The sequence below is a fragment of the Macrosteles quadrilineatus genome, unplaced genomic scaffold (genome assembly GCF_028750875.1).
Source record: "Macrosteles quadrilineatus isolate MER2022 unplaced genomic scaffold, UCM_ALF_1.0 Scaffold_64__1_contigs__length_664444, whole genome shotgun sequence".
NCBI classification, from domain to species: domain Eukaryota; kingdom Metazoa; phylum Arthropoda; class Insecta; order Hemiptera; family Cicadellidae; genus Macrosteles; species Macrosteles quadrilineatus.
The window spans coordinates 224,890-250,049 of NW_026542657.1; the positions used below are offsets into that span (position 1 = coordinate 224,890).

General features: G+C 36.9%; 1 protein-coding gene across 3 annotated transcripts in view; it reads right to left on the reverse strand.

The window, feature by feature from the left end:
- The window catches only part of LOC128981969 (pyridoxal phosphate homeostasis protein-like), a 113,280-nt gene that overhangs the window by 63,125 nt on the left and 24,995 nt on the right, over nucleotides 1-25,160 (reverse strand). For 2 of the 3 annotated variants that reach the window (XM_054400991.1, XM_054400989.1), the window contains exons 2-3: nucleotides 15,819-15,962; nucleotides 3,164-3,380 (exon numbers count right to left, since the gene is read on the reverse strand). In XM_054400991.1, coding sequence (XP_054256966.1) covers nucleotides 3,164-3,380; nucleotides 15,819-15,962 — 361 coding nt within the window. Of the gene's footprint in view, nucleotides 1-3,163; nucleotides 3,381-15,818; nucleotides 15,963-24,488; nucleotides 24,884-25,160 lie in introns of those variants that run through there. The other variant, XM_054400990.1, reaches the window with a different exon arrangement.

The following is a 25,160-nucleotide window of genomic DNA, read 5'->3' on the forward strand; positions in this document are numbered from 1 at the left end:
TCGACATTTGTAGAAGATAGCTGTTTGTTGGACGGTTGTTATAAAGGATTTCATATGTAATGAAATAATGACAGATCTTGGTTACTAATTATTGTGTTTTAGTTAAATATTAATTAAACATAGTCACATTTACATTACATTTCATGTAAAAACATTCATTACTACAACAAAATTTACTTTAAATGCCTATTAAACTTTAAAAGAAGTTGTTTTTCAAAATTGGTGTCGCTGATTCTTCCTCGTCTGTTACTCTGTTAGTGATGACTAGGCTTGCTGCTCTGAACAGGCGTTCGCAGTGAACAAAGGTGTTTTTAATTTGTATTTGTAGATTTATATTTGTAGTTATCTTATTATAATGTATTTGTTTCATGACTAGTGAATATTTTGTTAGTAAATTTATGTAAATTTATAACTAAATAATGATTTACACATTAGTTTGCCGTGAGTGAATACTGAAGCAATGTTAGTGTGGTAGTCAGGTACACATCGGCAACGTCGCAGATTCGCACGTGCTCCCGCCCGGCTGGGAAATATCGTACAAACAACAGGCGGCCCGCTACCAGTCACGGGAGAAATTTTTGTCTACAAATATAAATCTGTTTAAAAGCCACCTTTGTTCACATTATAAAATCTGTCATATTGGTGTTATTTCTTGTGTCGTGGCAAACACGATGGTATTTTGAACAAAATTTTCAGTGTCTTATTAACGATGTTAGCATATGGTTTAAAAATTAACAGCAGCATAAAAACTACTGTGAATAAAATTTTTAAAATGCATGGAAATGTTAAAAATGAACCTACCAATAAGCCATAAAATTTTCAGAAAGATTGGCTCAGTGTTTTGTTTACAAATAAATTTTAAACTTCAGTGTTAGTGCAGAGTTTCTTAAAAACCGGTACTTTTTAGGATCTTTCAACTGTATAAATTTTTCTGGTAAACGGACATTTTTTTAATCGACACCACGTAAAATGTATTTAAACCAGCTTATATTTAATTTTTGTTTCAACAGAATCGGATAATTCATCTCAGTTTAGGCTCACACTCGAGTGCACATATTTATTTCCCCGACAAAGGTAATATAAAAACTTTTCATCACTCTGTTTTCAATATAGTTCAAAAGACAAAAACAAATAGTGATCATCTCACCTTTCCTGACATAAACATTACTTTCGATACACAAACATAAGTTACAACTGAAGTTCCCGGTTAACACAGTTTGTTGATGTTCAATTAGCTGAATTTTACACTAAAATTTATTGTACAACAATTAATGGATTACAAAATATCAGATATTTTTTTTAAAGTCTCATGAAGTAGTTCTTCCAGTGTGATAAAAGTATAGTTTATTACTAAATTTAAAAGTGACCTATTTGTGGCGAGATAAAGTTTAAAAGAGCATGGGAAACACATTGAGAAATACACTATAACTGTACTAAAAAATAAAAATTATATTCATTAAAAAAATATATAGGCCTATTCCACTTCAAGTTGAAAACGAGACCATCATACTTTTTCTCCACTTACCTCGAAGCACTTGTGACAGATGCTTTAATTATTGTTGTTTTGGGTACAAACTTGTGACAGATGCTTTAATTATTGTTGTTTTGGGTACAAACACAATAAACATTTTAATGCGTTTCCACCCTTTTCATTTTTTCAACTTTTTGAAATATGTCACTTAAGATTGGTCACTTGATATCACACTCGCCCACCATTATTATTAATGGACGCAAACAAATATTATTAATCTACTCCAACTTAATTAAAACTGTTCACCTTAACGGGTTATTTATTATGCATTTAATTTATTTACATTTTAGTTGAAGTTAAAGTAATATATTATTGTTATTTATTCCAATAGTTTATTTGTTATTGTTACTGTTGAATTTTTACAGATATTTGTGTCTTTGTTGTCTTTTTTTTGTTATTAATTACTCAAGAGACAATTAAGAACTCATAAAACTGCATGCTACTGATTCAAACTGACAAAAACTGTATGGTAAATAAGAAACAATATTTTTAGTGCAGACAAACCATTTGTGGTTTTTGCACTTTTGTATCCTATGTATTGGCAATTATTGTGTAAATAAATTTCTTGATTGATTGATTGGAAATACTTTCGCCTGACCAGAAAAGCTAACGATTTAAAACTAGCGAATATATTATCTATTCGTTGTCTACTAAACTAACTGAGTAGAAGTTATTTCCAGCTCTTTTTAAAAACTAACTAATAAAATAGAAGTTAGTAAAAAAAAAACCAATGAATAGCGCTATTCGTTAGAATTTCTATTCTTTATTCCCAAGTATGCTGTTCACCCTGATCTCAATAGATTAAAGTTAGCTATAGAACAAACAATGAAACAAGCTGGGAATTGGTTAAGTGCCAACTATCTCCTTCTTACTTCTTAATGTAGATAATACACAACACCTAGTTTGCCACACAAAATACAAAGATTTGGGCTCAGGTGTAATTTGTAAAGAAGTTAGGCCCATAAAAGTCCTGGGTGTTTTGATTGACAGCAGCCTTTCTTGGTCAGCTCACATTGATTTAGTATGTACGTTTTGTACGTACTCTTGACAGTTTTTGTCAAGAGTTATTTATTTAGTGGATAGGTTAAAAACTGTTGTTTCTGAGAAATATATCCGAGTAGCCTATTTTGCATTTTTTCAGTCTGTGTTAAGCTATGGTCTGATTCTCTGGAGTAACGGTAGTAATATAAGTGATGTTTTGTTACTTCAGAAAAAGGCACTTAGAATAGTGACCAAATCAGCTATCAAAGCCCATTGTAGACCGTTTGTATTGATCAATGAAATTCACTTTTGTTTTTATGTCGTAATCCATAATATGTTTGGAAACAACAAATTGTATTTGTAAAGAAGGTTATTTGATTATATCGTTGCTTGCTTACTCCGCTCAATTGGCGGACCTGAGGCCACATACCTAGTAGAAAAAAACCCTAACATTACTGACTTACAAGCAATAATGAGACATAGCAGCCTAATACCTTAATACAAACTATTTATATAAAATACAAGCAGATGATTTCTGTGCAAAGAATGACAATAGTTTCTGATTGCTTGACAAGGTATGATAAATTCCCCAACAGTATAGTAAAACAACAACTTGCTGCACTTAAATACTGCATCATATATATTATTTACCTTCTTCTCCACTTGTATTTATCTGGATCATAATGTTGAGCCTTTCTTGGTCCTTTGGATCTTTTCTATCCCAAGCTTTGTCGAGTAAAGTTGCAAGCTTTTTTGAATCAACAGTTTCAACAACAAAAATTCCAGGAATAGAAACAATTTTGTTAACTTTGTTTGTTTGTAAGTTACCAATGAAATGCCATTTAATTTCCTTACATTTTTCTAAAAGCTGCAAACAAAAAAAGCAAGTTAAGTATTGGCATGTTAAGCACATTAGTTCTCCTTAAAAGTTCTACACACAAGTTTTATCAAATACCTACAGATTCTTTATAAAGACTAAAATATCCCCGCCGCAGCAAACCTGCAGACTAGGCAAATTTCCATTTGCCTAATTGGATTTACACTAAAATGTCTCTGTTACATATATATAAGCTTAATGTATTATATATAGTATATGTGATCATTGGTGATCTTGTGATCCAGTAGGCCTAGTTAAATGTCTTCATACAAATAAATCAGCTGTGACGATGCCTCCCACCTCGCCTAGATCACATGACCCCGACCCGTTTCCGTTCTTCCCTCTCTCAGCATCCACCCCTCTTGATTGCAACATCGTTGTCACAGTTTAGCAAAATGTAATCCGTTTATTTATTTACAATCCGACTACTTCCCTAGTTTAGATAGTGTCTCTGTTAAGGTACAATAGAGACACTACACTGGCGACGAGTGCAAAAAGATTTTATTGTGAAATGCGTGGTTTTACGGACAATATAAGTGTTCAATTGCTCCGCTAACCTAGGCCTAACACGTGGTAGATTTGGAAACCGTGGGACGGTTCTTCAAGAAGAAAGTAAACTTTGATGTCTACAATCGCCGGGGAGGAAGATTTGGACGTTTCAGTGTTATTTGAACAGGTTAGTGTCGTTCATAACACAAACACAATGCTAGGGAATGTCGGAGAGTTCGATGTTAGTCAGGAAACGTGGTCTTCTTACGTTGAACGTTTCGAATTGTTTTGTGACTGTAATAAAGTAGAAAATGAAAGGAAAGTTAGTACGTTTTTGACAGTTGTGGGTGTCAAAACTTATACTTTTTTGAGAAATTTGTGTACGCCGGATAAACCATCGTCAAAAGAGTTCAAGGATATTGTAAAAACTGTTCAGGATCACTTGTACCCTAAGCCATCTTTAATCGCAGAGAGGTATAAATTTAGTAAAAGAAATCAGCTTGAACATGAGACTGTGTCGGAGTACATTGCAAGCCTGAAACGTTTATCAATCCATTGTGAGTTTGGTGCGTCATTAAATGACTATTTGCGTAACCGGCTAGTAAGTGGCATCAAAAGCGAATCAACCAAACAAAGACTGCTGGCGGAAGCGTCATTGACATACGACGAGGCCGTAAAGATCATTCTATCAGTGGAGACAGCAGAGAAGAATGCGTCGGTGCTGGGGTCCAATGCCAGTGGGGGTCAGCTACAACAGATGGCGGCGTCAAAGCGGTGGAGCGCCGGGGGCGGCTCGAGACAACGTCAACAGCAAGACAACAAAATGCACATCCAAAAACAGATCAAGTGCTTCAGTTGTGGGAATTTAGGGCATGTCTCTAAAGAATGCCAAAGTTCTGTGAAGTGTTTTTGTTGTGGGAAAACGGGACATGTTTTAAAAGAGTGTCGATTACGGGGTTGTGTGTGCAACAGTTGTGGTAAGAAAAACCACATTTCTAAAGTTTGTAGATCCTCTGTGGGTAAGTCGAAACAAACTAATAACAATAGTCATAAGAGACAAATTAAACATAATTATGTATCAGGGGATCACTCTATTGAGGAGACTGAGCTCAATATTGATGAAAATTTGGATGGTATTGCTAATTTGTATGAAATTATGTCCACCAACCATAGTGTAGGCCTACCAAAGGTCCAAGTAATTTATTGTCTTTGAAGGTTGATCCAATAAAATTAGAAGTAAATATTGAGGGACAAACTGTAAACATGGAATGCGATACTGGTGCAGCAGTTAGTGTTTGTAACTTTGATTTTTACAAAGATAAATTAAGTAAGTTAGCTCTAGAACCATCTGATTTGTCTCTCAGCTAGTATACCAGTGAGCCTATCACACCTATGGGCAAAGTGTGTGTGTCAGTAGCTTATCAAGGGGTTAAGCGTAAACTAGATTTGTATGTGGTGAAAAAGGGTGCTCACCCGCTGATGGGGTGGGACTGGCTTAAATCATTAGGGGTTGAAATATCATTCAAGTCCCCTGAATTACTGGGAATAAGTAAACCTAACTTAAATACAGTAACTGATGATGAAACTTTTGTTGTAAATAGTGTAAATAAACTTGTTAAGGATTTTCCTGAAGTATTTACAGATGAATTAGGGTTGTACAAGGGTGATCCAATCAAACTTAAAGTAAAAGAAAATGCTCAACCAATGTATTGTAAACCTAGGCCTTTACCTTTTACCTTAAAGGCCAAGGTTGAAGCTGAACTGCAGCGTTTAGTAGACGCAGATGTTTTGAGCCCAGTTGATACTACTGAGTATGCGACGCCAATAGTAGCTGTTTTAAAAAAATGTGGTTCTGTTCGCATTTGTGGTGATTATCGGGCACTAAATAAAGATCTAGAGTTAGAACGGTACCCATTGCCTAAAATAGAGGAGTTGTTTACTGAATTGCAAAAGGGTGAAAGATATAGTAAAATAGACCTAAGCCAGGCCTATATGCAACTTAAGCTAGACGAGTCATCGCAAAAATTGTGTACTATTTCTACCCATAAGGGACTCTTTTCTTATAAAAGGTTGCCGTACGGCGTGAATAGTGGTCCAAGTATTTTTCAAAAAATAATTGATCAAACCTTACAAGGTTTAGAAGGTGTTGTAACGTACCTTGACGACATACTTATATCGGCACCTGATAACGAGACCCATGTAAATAGATTGAGGGAAGTATGTAAACGCCTTTCCTTAAACGGTTTCACAATTAAGAGGGAAAAGTGTGACTTTTTCGCTAAAAAGTTAGAGTACTTGGGGTTTGTGTTGGATAAAAATGGTTTATATCCGAGTAAAGCTAAGGATGAAGCTATCGTTGAAGCGCCCGTGCCGCAAAATGTTACGCAAGTTAAAGCCTTCGCAGGGCTAGTACAGTATTATGGTAAATTCGTGCCTAATTTGAGTGGGACTTTGAGTCCATTATACAACCTGTTGAGGAAGGACGTTCCTTTTAATTTTGACAAAGCATGTTTGGATGCCTTTAATAAAGTCAAAGAGTTGCTATCAACAGCGCCAGTTCTGGCACACTATGATCCCTGTTTACCCGTAGTCTTGACTGTTGACGCAAGTTCTACAGGGTTGGGATGTGTATTAAGTATAATAGATTCTTCAGGCATTGAACGCCCAGTCTCTTATAGTAGCCGTACGCTTAATTCAGCAGAGAGTAATTACTCCCAAATAGATAAGGAGGCTACAGCCGTAGTTTTTGGAGTAAAGAAATATCACCAATATTTGTACGGTAGGCATTTTACCCTCAAATGTGATCATAAGCCTTTGTTAAGTATTTTTGGAAGTAAAAAGGGAATCCCTGTGTTTGCTGCAGGCCGACTGCAACGGTATGCATTGTTCTTGACTGGCTACACATTTGATATTATATATGTCAAGTCTGATGAAAATAGCGCTGACGCTCTGTCACGCTTGCCGCTAAATGTAAAACACAAAGATTCATCAGAAGATGAATTAGCATGGTTAGGGACGTACTTGCACTGTGTAATGGAAAGTTCAGTTCCTCTCAATTGTGAAGTTGTCAAAACGGAAACTCAAAAAGATCCACTCTTAAGAAAAGTATTTAATTATGTTATGAATGGTTGGCCAAATTTTTTAGAAGGAGACGATAGGGAATTACAAGCGTTCTATCAAAGACGGGATGAGCTAACAATTGAATGTGGCGTTATCATGTGGGGGTATCGAGTTGTTGTGCCTAAGTCCCTGCAGGAGTTTATTTTAAGAGACCTTCACGTCTCACACATGGGTATTGTAAAAATGAAAGGTGTTGCCCGCAGTTATATTTATTAGCCGGGTATTGATTCGGATATAGAGCGTCTTGCAAACAGTTGCTCATCCTGCCTTTTAGAGCGACCTAGTCCAGCAAAAGCAGAATTACATGTGTGGCACTATCCTAGTAGACCATGGGAGCGTCTTCATGTAGATTATCTTGGTCCGTTTAAAGGGAAAATGTACCTAATAATTGTTGATGCTCACTCGAAGTGGCTTGAGGTTTTTGAAACCGCCTCAACTTCTGCCCATCTGGCTATTGACAATTTAAGATCTTTATTTGCACGGTTTGGTTTACCGTTAGCGATTCACAGTGATAACGGTCCCCCATTTAATTCTGCTGAATTTCAAAAGTTTCTTACAAGTAATGGAATACGTCATACAACAAGTGCTCCATATCATCCTCAGTCAAATGGCCAGGCTGAGAATTCAGTAAAGTATGTAAAAACTAAACTGCGCAGTGCTCTTAGAGACAATGTAAATACATCGTTAGCTTTAAGTAGGATGCTTTTTGATTATCGTAATTCAATACATGCAACCACTAATGAAACACCATCTAAATTGATGTTTGGTAGAAATCTTAGAACTAGGTTTGACTTACTGAGACCTAATCTCAGCGAAAAAGTAGCTAAAAAGCAAGAGAAACAAAAGTATTACTTTAAGGGTAAAAGCACTAGATATTTGTACATAAATCAAGCTGTCTTAGTAAAGGATTATCGTTCAGGTAATAATAAATGGGTTGAGGGGGTGGTAATTAAAGCAATCAGTGATGTTATGTATATAGTAAAATTAGCCTCAGGAGTCTTATGGAAGAGACATATCGATCAGTTAGTTCCAATTGACACAGGTGAATCAGATGTAAATAAGCAGACTAGTAGTGTCAAAGAACAGCTGACAGTTGAGCTACCATCTCAATCAGCTGATGAGGCAGCCATGTATCCTGCCACCCCTACCACCACTCCTAGTACCTCTCCCGTCACTCCACACACTATAAGACCTCATGACGTCACATCCTCTCACGTTACACCTCATTCCAGATTTTGAACCTGTCTATTCCCCAGTTACAAATGCCAAATCTCCAGCTGGTCTTGTAAACAAGAGCCTCCCTTCACCTTGTTTAGTCAGGCGTTCACAACCAGAACGCAAGCCAATTGATAGGCTTAACTTGTAGTTATTTAACTATGTTATTTCTATGTGTGTATTTCTCTATTCTTATCTCTAATAAGTTAGGCTACTTGTTTGTATTTTAATGAATTGTGACAATTTCATTATTTTGAATTTTTATGTCAGTTTTCAATTTGTTCCAAATTTGGCAGGAAGGTGTTACATATATATAAGCTTAATGTATTATATATAGTATATGTGATCATTGGTGATCTTGTGATCCAGTAGGCCTAGTTAAATGTCTTCATACAAATAAATCAGCTGTGACGATGCCTCCCACCTCGCCTAGATCACATGACCCCGACCCGTTTCCGTTCTTCCCTCTCTCAGCATCCACCCCTCTTGATTGCAACATCGTTGTCACAGTTTAGCAAAATGTAATCCATTTATTTACAATCCGACTACTTCCCTAGTTTAGATAGTGTCTCTGTTAAGGTACAATAGAGACACTAGTCTCCTTAAAAATATCACATTTATTCCCTATTCAAATAGCATTAGTTTAACGAGTACTCTAGGTTTGCTGCAACAGGGAGGGTAAGTTTTTTTTTTGTAAAATGTTAATAGTTTAGTATGAAATAAATGCATTTTCCAAATGTGATCAAAATATACTCATAAACAAGCAAACAACAACAGTTTACTTGTTCTCCATAAGAATAACGTGGGAATTTTAAATTTACATTTCTTTTTAATTTTCTCCGTAACCATTAGGCGCATAATAACGCTTCAATATACTAAATTATTTGTTTTTTTAAGGTCTACAAAAAGGTTTGGAAAGGAATTGCTAAATCTTATGTTTTTAGGGTAAAAAATTAGAAAAACCAAGTTTTACCCTATAAAACCCCACATAAACCCACGTTCCCATGGTCCGATCATGCTAGTTCGAATAAATGTAGGCTTACAAGTTTATACCAAATTTCATCAAAATCGGACCATTTTTGCTCGAGTTATCGTGCTAACGGACACATATATATATATATGAATTTGAACGGTTGGTGTTTTTGGCCTCTAGGGACCTCAAAACAAAAAAAAATTGGTCCCGGGTCCAGGTTTTACCATGAGTATGGTAATAGCTTATTCCATATATGGGAAATTCGCTAAAAGTGAAGAGTAAGGAAATAGTAAATTCAGTAAATATAATTAGTTTTCCCAAACAATAAATCTATATAAATAAAATTAGAGTTTTGTCTGCACATTGCTCAGAATTGTATATTTTTAGGTTATTTTTACGTTTTAAACATTAAAGAAGCAGAAACGAGTCTAATCTCTATTTCTGTCTGTCTGTCTGTCTGTCTGTCTTTCTGTCTGTCTGTCTGTAACACTCAAGATGGCATTTTACGCAATCTTCTCCGTGAAAACGAGAGTACCTATCAAGATCCAAGTCATTTTAATGTATTTACTGGATTGGTGAGAGTGTCTTTAGTGATTAAAATATGACCTCACTACTTTGTAAATAAAATTACGGACGTTCAAAAATGCAGTTTTGTGCGATTTTTGTCAAATTTTCGTTCAATTTTTATCACATAATCGTCTATGAAATAACGAACAGCTGTTCGGATCAAGATTATTTTTTCTAGCTGTCACTGATATGTTTACAAATGTTGTTTACAAATACCGCAACCAATTCGAATCACGTTTTGAAAGCAAATCCCAACCAAGTGAGATTGAAAACGTTTTTCTTACATAACGGATTTAATTAATCGCAAGTGCAATATCATAGTGTAACCGTAAATTAAATTAAATAACTAGGCATCATCCAGGTCAGGAACCAGAAATTCTTTGTGTGTAAAATTGTTCCTGAGTTTTGATAACCAGAAAAAAGACCTTGAATCAGTGTTGTATATGGCTGGGACACTTAATGATCCTCGCCAATAGCTTACAAACAAGGTTTCCACTCATTGACGGCGCTTCAATGGCGATTGTGTAAAGTGTAAAGTGAAAAGATTACACCTGCAGTGGGTGATTGTAACAGAGGTTTACGGATGATGCTAAACTCGCTTTTCCAATGTGTCACTTTCTGTTTCTGTTCACCCTGTAATGCAATCGCTGGACCATACAGCCAATAGGCCAATTGGTTATAGGCCCATAGCCCATCTCTTGGGTACGTACGCCTACCTATTTATTCATAACAACCTTTTCGACGACGATCCTTTATACCGGTACTTTTCCTTAAAATACATGGCAAAATTTTTTTTAATGGAAATTTTCCCATAAAACCCCATAAAATAACGGAAAAATAGGATTTTCCCAAAAACGGCCCGAACGATTTTGGGAAAATCCTATTTTTACGCCCATTTCTGTAAAAATTATGGTTCAAAAGTTGTTGTAAATTATGTTATTTTCCCATAAAAACCCCATAAAAAACAGAAAAATCGGATATTCACAAAAATAGCCCAAACGATTTTAATAAAAATTTAGTATGTAGTCCTTTAAATTCTGAACAAAATTGTACTAATCCCATTTCCGTATATTTACTCTCACCGCTTACACATGATAAAGGTTGTTGACAAACTTATGGGAGAAAGTATGTGTCAGAATGCTGATACCGTTTATTTTTAAACTGACACCGTTAAGTTTACATGAAAAGTTATGACTTTTTACGAAAAATCCAAAACCAAGAGATCAATAACCTCGGGACTAGATTAATGCATTTAATTGGTCGGATGTACTATAGTTCTTAACTGTAAACGTTGGTTTTTGGTACTGGTTCTTTTCCTTAGAACAGTTGGTATAGCTGCAAGAATCATTTTTACGTACCAACACATCACTGTAATTTACAAATTAGTTATCGTTGGTGTTGCATCTTATTTATTAGAGCCGTATTCAATTTAATTGATGTCTTAAGTGTATAAGTTTTGCTTTTTCTGCCTGGATTCCAAAATCTTAGCTTACCCGGTATGCTAAGAAAATGATAACCCATTTGAGTAAAACATTTGTGGAGCAAACCATCATGAATTGTTTACGCCTTTAAGCACGGGCGTCGCCGCCATAGGGGTCATGGGGGACGCGTCCCCCCCAATATTTGAAAAGTCAGTTTTGTCCCATCCCAAACTTAGCTGTAGACATGCTAGGGCAAAGGCGAGCGCCAAGTGCGCGAGCGAGGACGGGAAAACAGCTGATTTCCTTATGTCCCATACTCATAGTTATATAGTTGTGAAACTGTCTGCTAGCCACTGACTTTACATAGGCATCAATCAGCAATCAGCGGTAGCACCAGTAGCCTATTACCATTGACTATATAAACACTAGTGTTAAAGTTAATATAGGCAATGCTATTACTGAATTCGATACTATAGGCTACATATTGTGACAGATCTATGAAATGGAGAAAAACGTAAGGTTAAAAAACGTGTCTACTTGCTTGCATGGCATATTGAAATGGAAGGTGTTATGACAATTGGGCACAGTTCTAAGGCTTTTAGGAGATATGGCTTCGTAGTCTACAGTAGGCCTATGTTTTGAAATTCATGAATGCAAGTTCGTCATAGTTTGATTTTTAAAATGTCTACTTGCTCATGACAAAGACAAAGAAATAACGAGTGAAACGGGAGGTTTTTGGACAGTTGGACACAGATATAGACATTAATAATGGCTTTAGAAAGTCAGTAAACAGCTTTTGTGAGGATACGGCCGTAGCCTATCCACACAATCGTAGCGTATGCTTTGAGATTTATGAATGCAATCGTCATAGTTAGTTTTAAGAATGTCTACTTATTCATGACAAATAAATAAGGAAATGTGAGGTTTTGCACACAGTTCTAGACGTTAAAACTGGCTGTAGAAAGTCACCCAACGGCTTTTAGGAGAATATGACCATAGTCTACAGTGTGTTTTGAAATTCATTAATACGATCGTCATAGTTTAATTTTTATGATGTCTATTTGCTCATGACAAACAACAGGTGAAATGGGAGTTTATGGACAGTTGGGCACGGTTTTAGGTGTTAAAAATGGCTTTAGAAAGTCACCAAACGGCTTTGAATATTCCAAATTTTCCCGGGGGAGGACCCCCAAACCCCCTGCCTTATTGGGGGGTGTGGAGCACCTCCCAAGCCCCCCGGAGGACCCCCATTTGTCCCCCCCAAAGTGTTGATGCTGACGACGCCAATGCCTTTACGTTGTTTATGTATCAATAGTTCGTGGTCTATTTTGATAATTTTTATTCTGAATTACCAATCTAAATCGTCTATGTACTTTTATATAGTAAGCCGCAATTTCGATAACATTTCGGGTCATCTTCGGTCCAAGCAAATACAAATTGTTATGATAAAATTTAATGACATTAACAAAGATTTCAAATACTAATTTTATATGTAGGCCTACTTCGTTATGCTTAAAGCGTAGCAAATTCCTTCATTAAATTCTGTATTTTTGTGTGTATGTCTGTTGGTAATGCATTAATGTCCTTATTTCTCAGTGTTTCACGGAATGGACTAGAGCACCTTTGATAATGAAAATGTTAACCGGAATAAAGTGTTTAATGGTGAGGTTGATGTAGTACTTTAAATATGTTTAACCATTGTGGAAAGTAACTTTCAATTATAGGCCTACCTTTTTTTTCAGGGAGAGGAGGGAAAATGCTTTTACGCACACAGGTAGCCAGCCTGTAATGTGAGACTCCTGAAAATTGTCAGACTACTCACTAAAAAACCCCCTCTACTCTGTTGGACACAGACCTGGAATTGTTTGTCACATTACTTCAAGTCAGGCCAACATGTGACCTAAGCCCTCAGGGCTCGCACCGTTTCTGGCATTTCGATTCTTAATGACCTACAACCGCATCCCGGTCAAGGTTGATCTTCTTGGCGCGGAGAATACCCTGGATATAATGTGACACACAGGTCCAATTGTCCTCACCCTCCGTCATAATCGGTATGACCGTGTCCACCGACAGCAGTAATATTAATTGTTGAGCCTCCAGGCGGGGCCTTTCCCAGCGCTGGCAGTGGAAAAATGTATGTTCCACGTCATCGAGAATGCCTGGGCAGTATATGCAGTCGGGTGACACGGCTTTGCCCATCCTGAACAGGTACGACCGGAAAAAGCCGTGTCCCGTCAGAAATTGGGTGAGGTAGAAGTCCACCTCTCCGTACCGCCAATCAACCCAAGGTTGGACTTGCTGTATCAGTCAAAAGTTTGACGGGGATGACTCCAGCAATCACCAGGACGGCGAGCTCGGACACTGTTCGGTAGGCAGATGCTACCCTCAGTGCTGCCTGACGCTGCACTCGGGCGAGCCGCATCCTGTATGCCTCCTTATTTAGTGCGTCTGCCCACACCTCCGCACCGTACAAGAGTACGGACTGGACCGAAGACATTAACAGCCTTCTACGATTGGACCGAGGCCCTCCGACATTGGCCATCAACCGGCTAAGAGAAGAAACCACCCTAGCGGCCTTGTCCGCTGTACGGAAGATCTGATCCCGCCAGCTAAGCTTGCTGTCTACCATGACCCCAAGATACTTGGCAGAACGAACAGTTTGAACCTCGACGGCTTCCACCCTCAACGGCACGATGTTGTCAATCCGTTTTTTTGTCAAAATCACGATCTCGGTTTTGCTCAGAGCAAGCGAGAGACCGTGGTCTGCCATCCATGCGTTTATGGTACGCATAACTCGGTTTAGCTTTAGCTGAGCCAGCTCAACGCTACGTGCAGCTATCAAAGCTGCAACGTCGTCTGCGTACCCAACCAAGACTGTTTCCTCAGGCATTTCAGACCTCAGAAGGCTGTCATAAGCGACGTTCCAGAGGTCTGGGCCGAGTATGGAACCTTGGGCAGCACCAGAAGTGACACTCATCGTCCGCGGGCCCTCCGCAGTGTCATACGTTAGGAGGCGAAACCTATAGAAACCTTATAGGCCTACCTTAGGGCTATGCCTCATGGATCTATAAAGCATTTTTTTAGTTTAATCATTGGATTTAACATATGGACCAACACGATCTGGGTGACATTTAATTGTGAAGCATTTATTTTGGCTTGAACTGTCAGATACTGTATTTGCGAAGGTTTATATAAAATAGTTTTGCCAGCATATCTGCAAATATGCAAACCAACTGCTTTTCTTAATATAAGAAGGTTTCAACTGACTACTTTAAGATCCCCGTGCGGGCACACAGCTAGTATTAACTATGAACAAATTAAAGAAATAGATTATGTTTTAAAGCAACTTTTTTCATAACCCAAGTAGCAGAAAAACGAGAAATTTTTTTTTTTTATATCAATTTTAAACTTATATTAAAACTGTTATTAATATGAGTATAGTTGACAACCGGCAAAATTTAAAATAGTTCAAAAATTGTTTTACAACTATATTGCAACAATTTTACAACAATTTTAAAATTGACTTTGCAACAAGTTAAAAATTGTTTTCACATAGGACCAACCAACCCATGGGCATATCCTACATAAACACAAAATAATAAAGATTTTGTATGAAATGCATATATATCAGTTGAGCATTTTGATTAAATAGTTCAAAAAAACAAATTTTGAGAAAAAACTAGAATCAAAATTATCTTCCCCCACCGGGTCTTGACCCGGGTCCTCAAGACTGTGAACCCCTTACATTACCTCTGAGCTATCTGTGGTTGTTGATATTTCATGTTTAATGCTAGCAGTGCTGAGTGTGGGAACTGTCTGTGGCATTCATGTATCTGCAATTCTAAAATGGTACAGGGAAGGAGGGCAAACAGGTCCACGACGTAGGGAGTGGTGAAGTAAGTAGTGAAGGTGAGCAGTGTGGAGATTGGGAGTGGATTAATGTATCTGCAATACTTTTCAGAGTAAACGAATAATTTTCCCCGAGCAAAGCTCGGTCCCCAGGTACTATTTTTGATACTATGATTGTTTAGGCCTCAAGTTGTTGAATTGATTTTCTGGGAGTTGAGGTGGATATCGGCATTTGAATGTAGATGAATTAATTAACATTGCTAATGTTATTATAATTATTGTTATATGATTAATTCATCTCCCCCCTTAAATTGTTCAACTACTAAAAATTTGCTCAAATAACTGAAATAAAAACAACAAAAATATTTGCATTATTATTATTATCATATGTTAAACAGGTGTTCCATTACTGTATCTAGTATCACAACTATCACAATTAACGTCATCGGTAACTTATCACAAAAATCGGTAACTTATGCATTATGAATTTACCTATTCAAGTAGCCTAATTCAATATTCATAATGTAATAACTACTACGAAATTATAAAGAATTGTATTATATAAAAAAAATTCTTTATAAGAAGAATTATTTAATTGCTATGCTTTACCTGTACAATTAACATAAATTTTTATTAATTTTTTTGTCTCACCCTATGGTATTCTTGGCTTCTTTTGTAGGCCTAGACATCAAATTGAAAGAGTATATGGGCCCCGTTATAGGTAGCACCATGAGACCTACGGTAATAGCTTATTCCCTAAGGAATTTGCTAAAAATTAGCATAATTTTAACTCACCTCTGCATCATTACTTTTCTCAACCAACTCTTGAACATAGTTTTCACCAAAGTGTCTCTGACCACAATCATATGCAGCAAATATTAGCTCCTTTGGTTTAGTTTTACTCACTGCCACTAATCTGGGTTTTATATCCGGTAGACCCTGAAAATTAACATTACTAGAAAGAGTAGAAAGCATATGTACACTTTATTGAAAAACAGTTTGGTCGTGAGTCACTTAGTGTGGCCGCCTCCATTTAATTTAATGATACGCACATTCATTCATTGTCGCCGCGACAAAGTCGCCAAGTGTGGCCCTAGCCTAAGTCATTTTTGGCCAAGAATGGGATCCCTATGTTTGAGCATTAACCCTACTCTACTAGACTTTTTTATATTCCTCAGAGTTAAAAGGAAGCATTCAAAGGAACCAGTTTAAGATAGTGAAGTGGAACTTGCATAAAGGAAAAAGCGACGGAGACCATGAATGTTAATACTTTACTTAGGCCCTAACTTTATTTTTCGATGAAATGGCGACCACACAAAGTAGGTATTTTAAGCCAAGTATGAATGGAGATGAGTGTAGGATGAGTGGCGCGATCTTGTAGTCTTGTTAGTAACTAAGGCCGACATATTCCTTAGGCACAGCTGTTAATTAATAGCCCATAGAGCTAATGGCAACTAAGGGACCTACAGTTTATAGTGGAATCCGAACCTCATTTTTGCCTTGGTATATACGAATTGGTCTAATTATCAGGATAGTACTGCAGATAGTCGTAGTTAAGAGTCCTTGGAGCCTAGACGTTCTAACTCGTTAAACAATTCAAAAACGACAAAGACAATTTCTAATCTCTCAGTATCCTAGATATTTAAATCACTCTTGTGCTTGAAAAAATATATTGAGATGGTAAATAGCTCTTCAGCGGCTGTTTGAAATTAACGAAATTAACATTGCTGTTATGGCGGGCAAATGAAAATGGCCGCTAGCTTCCATGGACCCCCTTGGAGAACAATTATACATTACATTGTAGAATTGACAGGCAAATGAGTAATCCAAATGTATTATTGCTTACTGGCTTAATGATAAATGAAGATCAGCTGTATTGAAGTAAATAAAAATCAGCAGTAAATGGCTTCTAATGCTATTCTTGTGGAGGACATTTTACGTTATATCTCGTTTTCTGGTAACTTTATGGGAATTCTACTATTTTTCCTGAGTCCCTGGGGTCAAGACCTTTAATTTAAGACCCCTCCCACTTTTCTGTGACTTACCAGACATCCACAATTTTCCGGTAAAAATTTTGTCTTACAGAATTATATATAAGGATAATTTGTTATTTATTATGTTTATTATCTATACTATTATATAAAAATCTAATGGTGTCTGTCTGTATGTGTATTACTAATAGGTGCAAAAACTACTGAACCAACTGGGCTTAAATTATAAATATAGCTACCATACCAAGTACCATTATAGGACTATTCACATTTCGATACTGACCGTAGGCTTTGCCCCTTTGGCTCTAAAAATTCTGAGGTGAACATATTAGGCCCCTATTAGACGAGGTAGCCTGGCGACGTCGCCAGTGACAGTAGCTGGCGACGCACTGGCCACCAAACCTAGTAGCCAGTTGAGTAGCTAGAATTTTACCGCCGTTATTCATTTTGTTGTGAGTGCTTGTCTTGTACTTGTACTTGTTATGAGCTGTATGTTTACAGTGAATAATGAGTGATTATAAGTATCTTCTTATAAGTCTTCAGTGTTCAACTTTGTGTCGGCCAACTTCTGACACTTTTTCATGAGCTCTTCTTGACTAATTTAAATGTAATATTGCTTACTTGCTTAATGATAAATCACGATCAGCTGTATTGAAGTAAACAAAAATCAGCAGTTTCCAAACGCCTTCTAATGCTATTCTTATAGAGAAAATTTTACGTTATATCTAATTTTGCATTAAGATTTTGGGAATTTCACTAATTTTCCCGCCGTCACGGGATCGAGACCTTTAATTTGAGCCCTCTCCCGTCGTTCTACGACTTTCCATTCGCCCACAATTTTGACGCAAAGAATCGGCTTACGTAATTAATATATAGATGTTTGAACCAGCTGTGTGGAATCAATTGTGAAATCAAAATTCATTTGACAGTTAGTTCTGCTTGTTTACATTTTTAAACTTTGTAGGTTTGTTCTTTGTCACCATGGATACCATCAATCAATATTTACTTTTAAATCTCTCACCTCAGACTTTTAAAAGCCTTTTAAAAGTCCGAAGAGGCGCCCCTTCTCTCTTAAAAAATACAAAAAAATATTGTTACTTGTTAGAAGTTATCAAATGTTCTTCGTAACGTTTTGTTTACATTTTCCAAACTAGAGAACTGTGTTTATAAAGGCATACAACCTACTGTAGTCTATTTGTAAGTTCAGTTACGTTGTTGTAGTGTATAGTAATAGTATGTTTTATCCATGGTAACAACATCGTCTGCGTAGTGACTTGTGTTGTGGTTAGCATACAACAGCAAAATTATGCTGTATCATATCAGCTGATTACTCAGCATAAAGACGGCGCAAAAAGACAGGAAAAGAAGAAATAGATACTGTACTTGAATCTTTCCGGTAGGGATGTGCCGATTCTCGATGCCACCGATTCTGGAACATTGGTATGTGTATCGAGAATAATATTGATCGTCAAGAGTCAATGCCGCTACCGATACCTAGAAGTGGATGGGAATAATTTGAATGCGAAAATCAATTTACGAAATTCAGCCATAGAATTTCAAAATTTGTTAACACTATCGCATCTAAAAAGCAGTAACATAAATGTCAGCTACGTAGCCTTTATGCTTGCATTAATGCACGAGAAACACGGCTATCACATAAATCAAACTGTTAAAATTTTTAACTCAATTTCAGTGAGTACGGCTAGTATTGTTTAATGGACAATTCAATGTCACTTAAGCAGCTACTGCATCGTCTTCCCTACAAAAATATTGTGATAAAGGGCATTAATAGTATGCTCTATTGGAAAGAAAATTCTATTTTAAATTCATGTTTTTAAGAACATAATAGCTTTGACTATTAATACAACTAGACATTCCATCCCCATATTAATTTTGTAGCCAGATTTTTTAAAGTTTATTATTTTGGTTAGTAAAATAAATCTCAGTTACTAAGTCTAACTAAAGATGTAGCCTATTTTGTCAGATCAGCAAAATAATTTAATCGTGTTCTAAGAAGGCCTACTACATGGCAAAATATAAGCAGTTGGAATTTAAACAACTACATATAACTTGGTTATTACACTGGTAAATACAACCATAGACTAATCAACAAAAGGGGGCTTCTTGACTTTCTTGTAAATTTTGAAGGTAATCTTTTTTCATGTCTAGTTCATGTTGGGGACACTGATTACTAGTGTCAACAAAATTTTGTTTCTATTATTTTACGGTTAATTTTGTGATTTTTGCTTTACTTTTCGGTTATATAACTAGGGGACGAGTTATTGTTTATGATTACATCGTTTAATTTGGTTAATTGAGTTTTTAAATGGCTGAAGTAACAAGAAACAAATTGTTACAAAACACAACCTCTAAAGTACACTGGACAGAACTAACAGCAAAATTAATTGTCCTCAGCTGATCCATAAGGATGAGAAATCTAGAGGTCCGTGAAGTTGGCGTACCCATATTAGCGTATCCACTTTTGATCATACCAATCGTTAGTTCATCGTTAAATGAGTTCGCCAAAACTTTTTTTAAGAACTTAACAGGAAATCAGTTCTCGATAGTTCCCAAATTTTTTCGTTAGTTCTCAAAAAATAAAAAAGTTATAGCCGATAATAAGTGGGTACGCTAACTTCACACTTCCGGGTTCTAGCGCGCGCCGTTTTCTGATGAGAAACGTTTACATCTATATATCAATCGTTAGTTCTTCGTTAGTCCTCGATAGTTCTCAATTTTTTTTGTTAGTTCTCAAACAATAAAAAAATTATGAGGCATACAAAGTGGGCTAACTTCACAATTGTACAATTTCCAGCGGGCACAGTTTTCTGACTATAAATGCCTATATCTATATACCAATCGTTAGTTCTTCGTTAGTTCTCGATAGTTCCCCAATATTTACGTTAGTTCTCAACAAATGAAAAAGTTACGAGGCATACAAAGTGGGTACGCTAACTTCACAACTATACAATTTCCAGCGGGCACCGTTTTCTGACTATAAATGCTTATATCTATACCCCAATAGTTAGTTCTTTGTTAGTTCTCAATAGTTCTCATATATTTACGTTAGTTCTCAAAAAATAAAAAAGTTACAAAGCATAAAAAGTGGGAACGCCAACTTCACAATTATAGAATTTCCAGCGGGCACAGTTTTCTAAATAAAAATGCTTATATCTATATACCAATCGTTAGTTCTCGATAGTTCTCCAATATTTACGTTAGTTCTAAAAAAAAAAATAAAAAAGTTAAGAGGCATACAAAGTGAGTACGCTGACTTCAAAATTATAAAATTTCCAGCGGGCACAGCCTGTCTAGAGTGACAGGCTACAGCAGAGCACCAACTAAGAACACTTCCTACATCCGGAACACCAAGAGGCCCAACCTCGAAGCAGTGAAAAACGACCTGAAGAATGGTGTTATAAACCTGGACCGCGACTGCACTGACATTGATTCTGCTTTCTCCAGCTGCTGCAACCAACTTAGTGATTATATCAGATTCCACTCTCCTTGGAAAAGAATAGGACTTTCTGCTTTCCCTCGCTGGTTCTCCAAAGAGCTAAAGGATTTAGTTGTACTTAAAAAGTCGCTACACAGGCAATACAAGGAATCACATGACCATATTGTGTATGAACGTTTCTGCAGAGTACGGGCCCACTGTAAAGCGATGGCCAGGGATTGTCGTTCCAGATACATCGGTTATGTTAACTCTACCATCAGCTCTAATGTTAAAGTGTTTTGGAGTTTCTTGAAGCAACTTGATAGAACATCGGTGGATCCCTCTGTGATGGGAGATGGTACTACAACTACGTTCCGCCCAAATGAGATGTGTGAGCTTTTGCAAGTTACTTTTCCTCGGTCTACTCTCATTCAACTCACATCGCCTACACACCGCTAGCTGACAAAACGTCCTTCGTTCTGGCTAGTTGTTCAGTGTCAGCTATAGAAATAGACAACAAGCTCATGAGGCTTGACCCTTCAAAATCCTGTGGTCCTGATGAGGTGACTCCGGGAGTTCTAAAATACTGCCACTCAGAGCTAGTTTCCTACTTGCACTTTCTCTTCAATCTCAGTCTGGAACATGGTATCTTTCCAGCAGTATTGAAACGGGGATATGTTATACCCATATTTAAGAGTGGTGATAGGCAAATGGTCACGAACTACCGACCAATCGTGATCTTGTCAGATCTAAGCAAGGTCTTTGAGAGCTTGATACTGGACATCTTACAACCTCTATTCAAGAATGTCTTAATAGAAGAACAACACGGCTTCTCCCCAGGTAAATCAACCGTCACCAACCTTCTTTCCTTCCAGAGTCAAGTAATGTGTGCCTTCAACCACCGGTGTCAAGTGGATGCAATTTACATTGACTTCAGCAAGGCATTTGACAAGATCAACCACCACCTCCTCCTGGCAAAGCTTGAAAGCTATGGGATAATTGGTACCATGCTGAACTGGTTCGAGAGCTACTTGGCTGACCGCATGTTAATCACTCAGTTTTCTTCCCATCGATCCTCAGGATTCATCGCAAGCTCTGGTGTTCCCCAGGGATCACATCTGGGACCACTTCTGTTTTCAGTATTTATCAATGATATTAAAGACGTCATTGATATTCCTTTCCTCTTTTTCGCTGACGACATCAAATTGTTCAAGGAGGTGAAATCACGTCATGACTGTTTACTGCTACAGGTAGCTTTAGAGAGTGTTCATCAATGGTGCTCAACGAACGGGATGTACATCAATCAAGCTAAAACCAAAGTGATAACTTATAGCCGGATCAACGTCATTGAATACGACTATGCCTTGGTTGGGAACCGGCTGGAGAGATGCAGTCGCATGAAGGATCTTGGGGTCACGATTGATTCCTCCTTTGAGTTTGGACACCACATTGGTGACATATGTGCCAGGGCCTGCCGCACCCTTGGCCTGGTTATTCGGACGGTAAATCACGGGCTGGATTCCGTAGCAGCTACCATCTTATACAAGTCCCTTGTCCGTCAGCTACTTGAGTATGCTTCGGTTGTATGGTCTCCTTTACAACTCGGCCTCACAGATCAGCTAGAGTCAGTCCAAAGACGATTCATCAGGTTCCTGGGACGCCGAGAGGGGTTCAACTACTTAGAAGTCCCCATTGATGTCATCTCAGAATCCTACGGGCTGCAGCCATTATCATGTAGAAGACGAGTAGCAGATGTGTCCTTCCTCTACAAGCTCCTCAACAGCAAGGTAGTTTGTCCTTACCTCCTGGAGAAGATGAATTTCAGAGTGCCCACCATCAGGACTAGGGAGCAGCGTTTATTTGAGCTGGAGCATGCAGGAAGAAGTTACCTCCAGAACAGCCCTATTCCAAGGCTCATGCATTCCGGCAACTACGTCTCGGCTTCAGTGGACCTTTTTCATGACAGCCTAGCAGCCATCAGGCGTTCTGCGGCCGCATCCTGGTCCCCTGCCAATGAAACCTAGTGTGTCGGACCGTTGTTATTCGTCATTTGCTATCTTTTTCGTTTTCTGTAAATTTATTTATGTTTGAGTTATGTTATCGTTTGTTTAATACTGTTTTGTTGGATCAAATATTTACTATTGTTATTGCTTTTTCATATTCTATTTCGACTTCATTGTTATATTATAGCTTTCCTAGCCAAAGATTTATCTTGCTTTTGCTGATCGATTGTTTAACTGTATTGTCAGTCCGAATTCTTACCTTTTGTTATTGCTTTTTCACAATTATTTTGTACTTCATTGTTAAATTATTGCTTTCCTAGTCAAGATTATATTTCCTGTTACCAATGTTGCTCTGCTCCTGCCATAGATTTAAGTTAGTTGTTAAGTTTTCTGTTAAAATGCATGTTGTTACCACATAGGCTTCTTGAATCCACATTGTAAATTGGTGATATTGCCGTTGGAATAAATAAATAAGACAGTAATAATAATAATAATTTAAGACTATTAAGCTTCCTCAACCAACAATGAGTGTGAGAACTGCACGTGTAGCAAACGAATATAATTTTGCTATTACCTTGTAAAATTTAGCTACAAATAATGTGAATCTAAAACATTTAATGAAGAATTAGTTCCAATAGAAATAAGAGCTGTTTTTATCAACTCACATGCATAACAATTTTTGTAAAATAAAAAATTTCATTTTACTTAATTAGTGTGTTCAATTGTACCCCACTTCTTGTTCAAAAGTACCCCACCAGTGGGGTACTTTTAGTAGGGTCTATGGTACAAAAACACCAGTGGGGTTCTTTTGAACGATTTGCATACCTTTGTGAAAACAGATGCACATTAACATGTTAACTTGGAGGGTTTAAAAAATAACTAAATTAAAGCTAACATTATTTTACAACTAAATGTAGGCTAATAATGTTTTTATTAAAAACACATAAATTCACCTATTAAAAAATTAAAGTTTAAAAAGTGTTCAATGTGCCCCACTCTCCCCCTAAATATATATAGGCCAATACCGGTATATGAATTTGACAAATTGTGTTTTTGGCCTCTGGGGACCTCAGAACGAAAAAGTAAATCGGTCCCGGGTCAAGGTCTTACCATGAGACCTGCGGTACGGTAATAACTTATTCCCTATATGGGAAATTTGCTAAAAAAATCAAATGAAGGTTTATGATAATCCAATTGATATTTTCAATCGATAGTAGGTAACTTACCATAAGTTTTAACCCAGTTAGGAAACTGTAACTTAACTTAAGTTTAACCTTCACCTTTTTACAAAAGTTTTGGGAGTAATTAGGCTAATTAGGCCTAACTTAACTTATATCCTCCTCCGGACCTCATCCATAAAAGAATTTTCTTTTCTCCAAAAAAAATCCTAAATTTCAAGCTGATCCAAAATCGATTGTTGTTTTTTTGCAGAAACGACCCGTTTACCCAGGAAATCAGAAAAACCCGTAAAATTGTGGGTAAGCTTAGGCCTACTTACTCAACTTGTTCGGGATTTCATCCTGAACAAGTAAATGTAATTTTTATTAGGGTAAGATCAGAATGCTACTAAGTTCAATAGGCCTATCGCCAGAAAAGCGTGCCGTTAGCACCAGTACTTGTTTTATATTTACAGGCAACATTTGCTGAGGGGTGACTCCTTCGTTCTTGTGGAATGTAGGCATTGTTTTGTTAGGTTAGGTTTTGTTACCGATTAATTTAGGCTAGGGCCTACTTACACGATGGAATTAACATAACTTAAGTTATAAGCTTTGTTCCAAGTTTTGTGTAAATAAGCGGGACTGCAGCTGTAAATATCCTAGTGGTTATTTAAGTTAACCAGTTGTATTGAATTTGTGGACCAGGGTCAACAAAATAGGGAGTCCCAAATGAGGGTACAGTTTCTTAACTGGGCTATGCTAATATCGATTGAAATCGAATCGATAGTTTCAATCGATAATAGCATAGCCCAGTTAAGAAACTGTACCCCCAAATGATCACAGAGCAAAGATCTCATGACCAAACTGACTAAACTTACCTGTATTTTATTCTGGTATGCAGATTCTACTTTGCTTAGTATGCATTTTAATGCCTGGCGAACATCACTGTCACACATTTTCAAAAGTGACATTTAGTTAGTTTTAAAAACAGTGAACAGATCAAATGATAGCCTTTTAGGTTAGAGTTAGGCTATAATAGACCAATTTCTTAAAACTGAAATGCAATTAGTACAATACAATACAATATCCAAAACCAAATGTTTCATCTAAATCTTTAAAAAATTATAAATTCAGTTAACTATTATGCACGAGAAAAAAATTAAAAGTAACAGGCCTTACACCGTCCGTAACTAACTGCTTATCATTTTTACAATAATCTGTTAATAATAAGGTTAAGTTAAGATAAGATAATTGCTGTTTGTTATCTTATCTTCTGCTTGTTTTGTTCTGTTGTTGTTGTTTGTTGTTTGTTGAGTCAACATCACTTGTTTTTTTTCCTTGCCAATAAGGTGGTCTGGGTATTTTTATTCCATGAGACTTCAATGTTCTCTGTGGTTGTCCTTTAGTAAACACAATCTTATTTTCTAGATAAGTCAATATAGGCGAATAAATTGTTTGTTAGTAAAAAACATAGATGTGGTATATCGTTGTGCATGTTGTTTTTGTTAATTAAAAGTGGGATTCGGGATTCTAAAGATTTGACGGATTTC